Genomic DNA, 6,917 nt, shown 5'->3' on the forward strand with positions numbered 1-6,917 from the left:
TATAGCAAGAATGCGCACAGAGAGAGAGAGTCGCTCGCAGCCTCGCGTCTGTATCTCACAGGTTTTCTCCATAGTACCCCATACCAACTCTGCCGACTATCGTGCCCACCTTTTGTCCTCTCTTGCAAAGGCTCTAAAAACGTGCCCTAAATTTTAGCCGTCCACGTGGACGTCATCCGCGAAAGAACGCCCAATCCAGCCCAATACTAGGGTAGAGGAGCCAGTATAGAAACGACGAAGTTGAAGCAGGTGCTGAGGGAGCTTTCCTTCACTATTTCAGCGAGAGAGGGGGCAGCAAGAAGCTCTCGCGTGAGCGCAAACAGCAAAAGATAGCATCAGCTACGACGGACTGTCATGAAAAAGTGCAACGCATCTTTGAATTCGTGTGTAACAAAATGGAGCACCAGTAGGAAGATGACACCGTGGGTAAATGGAAACGTTGATGCCAGCAGGGATTGAACCCTCCCATCCCCGTATTGGAATTTGACACGTCAGTTGTGAGCTAACCGCTGGGCGCACGAGAAGAGCTTGCCTTTCTTGGGCAGGCCAAAAAGACAAAACAAAAGGCAAGAATATCGCACTCTATTCCATCACATGGACCTTTCCAAGAAGAAAAGAAATCCATTAGAGAAATAAAACTACAAATTGCATTTCACGTGATTCTTGAATCTTTTTTATATTTCGGACATGGAAGGGAGATGCAAATTGTACCCAGAAAATGGAATTTCAAAGAGCGAGAGAGAGAGAGAGAGAGAGGAGAGCTCAGCGTACTTACTAAGTACTTCCTTCAAAGGTGAGAGAGAGAAAGAGAGGAGAGCTCAGCGTAAGAACTTCCTCCCTCTCTCTCTCTCTCTCTCTCTCTCTTTCTCTCAAAGCTTTGCACTGAGGGAGAGATGGAGATGGACTGGACAATGGACATGCTGCATTTCTCGGAAAACAAGTTTTCTGGATCTTCAGAGAAGTTCAATATACACTAGACCCCGGTTTTTTCTATCATTGTTTATACCCAGCTATGATCAACCCTCTAAAGGGCGATGAACCCATGATCTGCAGCCTAGAAAGGGAGTTACGTCATTCCTCATCAAGCTACCTATCATGTCCTCGCAATAATTTCTTCTACGGGTCCCCCGCAGACACTCTATATTACCGTCTGCAGATTTTGGTTTTTAGAGCTTTGAAGTCAAGCTCGCTATGGCTTCTTCTGTTGTTGATGGCTATGGCGATGTAGAGGAAGAGAGAGAAGCGGCAGGGCAGCTTGTTGATCTCAAAGGCAACCCACTTACTTCCAAAACTTCTCATCTGGGTGGATGGAGGGTAGCCATTCTCATTCTAGGTTTGATTCTTTGCTGGGGTTGTGTGTGTGTGTGTGTGTGTGTGGGTGGAGAGAGAGAGAGAGAGAGAGAGAGAGAGAGAGAGAGAGAGAAATGAAATGAAATGTTATATCAACGTCTTCAAAAGGCCATAATGACCTATAAGACCAGAAAGTTACAAAGTGGTGGATCTGATACAAAGTCAAAGTAACAAAATAACCTAACAATAGTACAAAGCAAAGATATATACTGTGGGGTCCTAAGTTGGTCGATGTGAGCCAAGCAAAAACTAAGCAAAAAAAGGGGCGGCTTGTTGGGATAGCTGAATCACAAGAGATCTAGCATCGGTCGTTGGCGAATCTCATCAATTTCCTCCATGGTTAGTAGTCTGATCGGGCGTCTTGCATGCTTGGCTAGCGTGCTCCGAATTTTCTGTCGTAGCCTCCGTCGATGCTGTGTAGTTCTTCGCAGTCGCGGGCGTGTGGATTTCCCAGTTCAATCGCTCGGTCAATCAGTGTGCCTCTGGTGTGAGACGAGGGGGAGCTCTGCTGTGGGAGTGGCTCTTGCGGCTGTCCCGTGTCTGCTCTGAAGAAGTCTGTGATCCGTCTTTGAGATTGGCTAGCCTCGCCATTCATCAGGCTATCTCTGTGTCTGCGCAGCTCGAGCAAGAACAAACCCAGACATCTCTGATCTTCGTATCCCATGACTCTTTGAACAAGCAATGGAAGCGGCCTCGTATCTCGTAGTAGACGGGGCAGCGGCATGTATAGTGTAGCTCTGTCTCAGGTTCCATGTTACACAAGGGGCATGTCCTGTCCTCTGCTGGTACTCCGCTGTATCTCCCAGTCTCAATCGCAACTAGTGAGAAGATGTGCGTAACTGGCCAATAGCACATCGTATCCCATGAGACAAGTGGGTATCCATGTATCTGGGTCTCGCCACAAAACCATCTTCCGTAAGTTGGAGAAGGTGGTCTCTGTAGAAAGCCATCTTCGTGCCCAATTCCTGTGCCGGTTGTATCCATGTCCTCCTTGTGTCTAGCTGGGTCAGGTCTTGGTGGATGAGCTTGGTGATCTCTGACTGTGTAAGAGTGACAGATGGTGCATCCAATGAGTAATGGAATGGTGGCAGCCTGTCTATGCTGAACCCATGTGCCTGAAACCATGATGTCATCTCCCCATACCAGCATGTTGTCTCCTTGTATGGCTAACTGTCGAGAGGATTCAAGTGCTATGCGAGCATATCTGTCTCTAGGAAGTTCCCATGTGCGGTTTATGAAGGAGACTGATCTGGTGAGCGCCTCCACCACAAGTGGGGGGGCCGCTAGCTCTGCTCGGATAATGGCCCGTGGTACTGATGCCTTGGCTCTAATGAGCCGCGAGATCATAGAGACGAGAGGTTTCTCCATGTTCCCCCATCCGTCCGAGCGACCCGGCCTCCCGTGGTGATCCAGTGAAGGTCCCCATATCTTGGTTCCATAGAGCAATGCTGAAGCCACCAAGGTGTCAAAGAGCCAGAGCTTCGTCCGGGGCTCCTGAAACTGAACCTGCGAACACATCCTCTCCAACCTACCCAATGCTGCGTGGGCTCAAGTCTGGTCTCTGCTGCTCTTCTGAGAGAGAGAGAGAGAGAGAGAGAGAGAGAGAGAGAGAGAGAGAGCTTTTGTAGCTCATAGCGGGTATGGTAATGTTAACTCTTTAGAGCTACCACTATTTATGTGGTCACACGTATTTACACTCGAATACTTGCTGGTGTCTTGAGCTCTTGCTCCTGTTTTGCACAGGTGCTGCTGGCGCTGCCAATGTAGCATTTGCTGGGATATTTCTCAATCTGGTGCTGTATTTGACCGATGAATGGGGCGTCGTGAATGCGGTGGCAGCCAGCAATGTGACCAATGTCATGGGTACCATGTTCACCTTTGCTGTTGTGGGTACCTTTCTCAGCGACGTGTACATTGGCCGATACTGGGGCTGCACAACCTTTCTTGCCCTCTATTTTCTGTTGAGAACTCCAGCATTTTTGGAAGGTTTGGGTAGTGGTTTATGGGCAGGTGCATGAGTGTAAAGCTACAGCTTTCTTTGGGCAAGGCGGCTGTAAAGAACATGAAAGCTGTCTGTGTTAGGTTGTTTACAAGCCTTGAAAACTGATTGCCTGCTCTAAGAACCCGCGGGTTTCTGTATGCCTTTGATCAACAGTGTGTATCTTTGTGATGCTTCTTTTGTGATGATCTGTTTCATTTATGAGAGCAACAAATTTGATCTATTTCATCATTGTTTTATTATGAATCAACCAGAAAGGACTTGGTATGACATGAGTGATGTTGATGATGTCCATGTTCCAGGGCTGCAGTGCATTCTGTGGGTTTGCGGCAGCGACGGGCACTGGAGCATGGCGGTGGGTTTTCTCAAACGTGTCATTATATGTGGCAGCAATTGGCTATGGTGCATTTGAGCCCCCTTTTTCAGCACTAGGCGGTGACCAACTTGACACACCAGAGGAAAAGGGCACCTTCTTCAATCTCTTCTTTGTTTTTTGCAATGTGGGGCAAGGAGTAGCATTGGTTGTACTCTCCAGCCTAGAGTATGCAGGAATGTGGAGCTTGGGTTTTGGTATTGGAGCTGCTACAGCAGGTGCAAGCCTGCTTTTCTTTCTAGCGGGAACTCCTGTTTTTCGACATTACAGAGCAGGTGGCAACCCGCTGGCCCGCATTGCGCAAGTCCTAGTTGCGGCGACTCGGAAGACCAAGTTCTTTGAAAACAAGAAACCTGTCCGTTCCTCTTCGTGCTCAAGATGTTTGTGGTGCTAAAATAACAGATCATTCCCTTTTGCTTGACAATTGCCCATCTTCTCAAGGCCTTCAGCCAGTCCATACTGATCGATTCAGGTTTATCAGAACCTCTTGTCATGAGGTACCCTGTGCTTGAGCCTTCGCATTATTTATTGCATCAGGACTCGATGTATCTTTGCATTTAGTGGTGCATGAGCAATGGAATGCACTCAATTTAGAATGCATATTAAAAAGATGGGAACTTGTGTGGTAGCCCTAAGTAAAAGTTGCATCTTTTGAAACTAATATGCAGGTGGTTAGATAAGGCAGCAATGCAAGATGGAGGACCTAGAAGCAAGTGGCGGCTATGCACGGTAGCACAGGTAGAAGAAGTGAAGTGCTTAGTGAGCATTTTTCCGATCTGGGTGACGGGTGTAATTTACAATATAACTGTAGCACAACTTAGCACAGTCTTTTCGGAGCAAGGGGCGGTCATGGGCCAGCCAAGCTGGCTATCCTTTTCGCCGTCCAGCATGCAGGTATGCAATTTTGATACCAGAGTAGACTAAAATCTTCAACTCCAACCAAGATAGTGTACAGATTGTTCAAGACTCGGGGGAGGCCATGAGTAGCTTAACCTATGCCATTTTCTTGGCTTCTGGTAACAGGTATTCAATATTGGCACAAACGTTGTATTTGGGATGGTGTATGATATAGTAGTGACGAGGCTGGGGCTGACCAAGTCGGTGACCAAGCTCCAGCGCATGGGAGCTGGCCTTGTTGTTGCTGTCATGTCTATGGTGGTAGATGCCTCTGCGGAGATGGCCCGTCTCCTCTGGAATGGGCAAGATGTTCAAACCTCCATTTTCTGGCTTGTGCCTCAATACGTTTTGGTGGGCATTTCTCAGGTCTGGCAGAGCTGACAAACTAACATGCATATGCTATAGAAATGCTTATTGTGCTCTGGAATGTGGAATGCAGCTATCGCAAAATGTCATACTTGATGTGCTGAGAGAGATAGGCATTTATGTGCGTGTTGTTGCATGTGTTTGTCTGCATAAAGGTGTCGTCGAGTTTCAATTAAGGAGGGTTCCCTCCCACTCACATGGGGCGGATGAGGAGTGTAAAATGCTAGAGGGCATGTATGTATGCCTTGTTGCATGTTGCATAGAGCTGTCCTTGATTTGGGATCAAGGAGGGTCCCCTCCCACTCACATGTGGTGAATGAGGAGTGTAATGTTTGCAAGTTTTTCCTGCAGGTCCTCATGGTGGTGGCACAGATGGACTTCTTCTATTCAGAGGTCTCATCAGGCATGAGAAGCCTGGGATCGTGTTTACCTCTGCTTGCAAGAGCATTTGGAAACTATGCAAGCACATTTATGGTCGACATTGTGACATCGATTACAACACGCAGTGGGGGAGTGGGTTGGATTTCACAAGACCTCAACCAGGGTCACTTAGATTATTTTTATTGGACAGTAGCTGGTGTGGTTGCAGTGGATTTTCTGGCATTTCTCATATTTGCTCGATCCTATACGTACTTGAATCCCATCCAAACAAAAAAGCATTTCAGTGACTCTGCTTGAAACATTGTCGTGCCAAAAGCAAAGTGGGGGAAAGTGGCCTTGCACTTGTGATGCAGTTACCCCTATCAGGTCTTTTCTTTAATATTTAGAAGGTTATGGGTGCTGCTGGCAAAGCCTAAGGTTGATCATTGAAGTTGAAGGAAAGTTATGGATGCCCTGGAGCTATGCACACTCTAATTTAGTTATGACTCGGCAGGCCCTTGGACTACCCTCACCTCAATGGTTTCTCTTTGCAGATCTTAGCAATTGGCGATCATTTCTTGCGAATCGCTGCCAATCCCCGACCACCTTTGTCTATACTTGTTCCTTATCTGTAAGATGTCATGCTTGCATCCTGCTGTCCATAATTGGATATCCTGCCTTTAGTCCGCACCATTGTGCAGACTTCACATCTCAAATGCCTAAAAACATTCAAATCAGGAACCATGCAAGAACATTGTAGAGTTGCAAGATACTCTTTTGTTTCGCAGACGACCTTGTTCTTGCCAGCAGAAGCTCGAAAGAGCAGAATAAAAATCGATCTGGATCTGTCGCATTTCGATATGCCAATCAGTAAAGCTGAAAATGAGAATGCATAGGCTTACTTTCTTTCATCACTCTCTCCACCACCTTTCAAATTGAGCCGTGATTGCCTAGCCGCAACTCTCTATGCTCTGCTTGACAACCCCCCTTAAGGGCTCTTCACAGACAAATTGACGTGTTGTCTTCTCTTCTATTTTCTTCTTGTGCATTGTCTTGTATGTATTTTATCAGAGATAATGCTTTCAGGACTCTACATTGCACTGTGATGGCTATGTGGCCCATGCACTATTCGGGTAAAATCATTTTCCCAGCCATATATAATTCCTATTTACCATTTCTCCTGAAAGGAAAATTTGTAAATTCGATATTTTATTTTACTATTTTCCTCTTGCTCTCAAACAGTATTTTTGAATCTTAATGTGGCACAAATGTAGTTGAGACACTTTTCCCCAACATTGGCCCATGGAAGTAGTCTTCCTGAAATTTCACAAGAAGATTTAGAAATTTTCTCATGTAGGAAAATGGGCTTTTCATACAACGCATAACATCATGAGCTTTTGCTCGAGAGGCACCACATACCTAGCTAGGTATGCGGTGCCTCCCTCACAGAAGCTCATGATGTTGAGGCCGGTAAGTCACAATGTGAGAATTATTGTGAGAATCTGTCCAAAACTTCTTGTGTTTCCAGTTCTACACTTCCAATGCTCTATTGAGAAGCATCCTGAGCCATGC

At 46.5% G+C, this 6,917-nt stretch overlaps 1 protein-coding gene across 1 annotated transcript; it reads left to right on the forward strand.

Moving 5' to 3' along the window:
* Nucleotides 1–737: 737 nt before the first annotated feature.
* LOC147421111 (protein NRT1/ PTR FAMILY 8.2-like) lies at nucleotides 738–6,584 on the forward strand. Its single transcript, XM_086505023.1, has 7 exons — nucleotides 738–1,333; nucleotides 3,094–3,360; nucleotides 3,683–4,032; nucleotides 4,125–4,219; nucleotides 4,391–4,616; nucleotides 4,746–4,985; nucleotides 5,337–6,584. The coding sequence occupies exons 1-7, from the start codon at nucleotides 1,192–1,194 to the stop codon at nucleotides 5,661–5,663; spliced, it is 1,647 nt and encodes a 548-aa protein (XP_086361149.1). The 5' UTR covers nucleotides 738–1,191; the 3' UTR covers nucleotides 5,664–6,584.
* The last annotated feature ends 333 nt before the right edge of the window (nucleotides 6,585–6,917 follow it).

Source organism: Adiantum capillus-veneris, chromosome 28 (assembly GCF_014529385.1).
Source record: "Adiantum capillus-veneris isolate H3 chromosome 28, ASM1452938v2, whole genome shotgun sequence".
Taxonomy (NCBI): Eukaryota; Viridiplantae; Streptophyta; class Polypodiopsida; order Polypodiales; family Pteridaceae; genus Adiantum; species Adiantum capillus-veneris.

Excerpts from the sequence above, each read along its gene's own strand:
- LOC147421111 (XM_086505023.1), top strand. The coding sequence starts at position 1,192 with ATGGCTTCTTCTGTTGTTGATGGCTATGGCGATGTAGAGGAAGAGAGA. Across the intron at positions 1,334-3,093 it reads GGTAGCCATTCTCATTCTAG|GTGCTGCTGGCGCTGCCAAT; the intron begins GTTTGATTCTTT and ends TGTTTTGCACAG. Across the intron at positions 4,033-4,124 it reads CCCGCATTGCGCAAGTCCTA|ATCATTCCCTTTTGCTTGAC; the intron begins GTTGCGGCGACT and ends CTAAAATAACAG.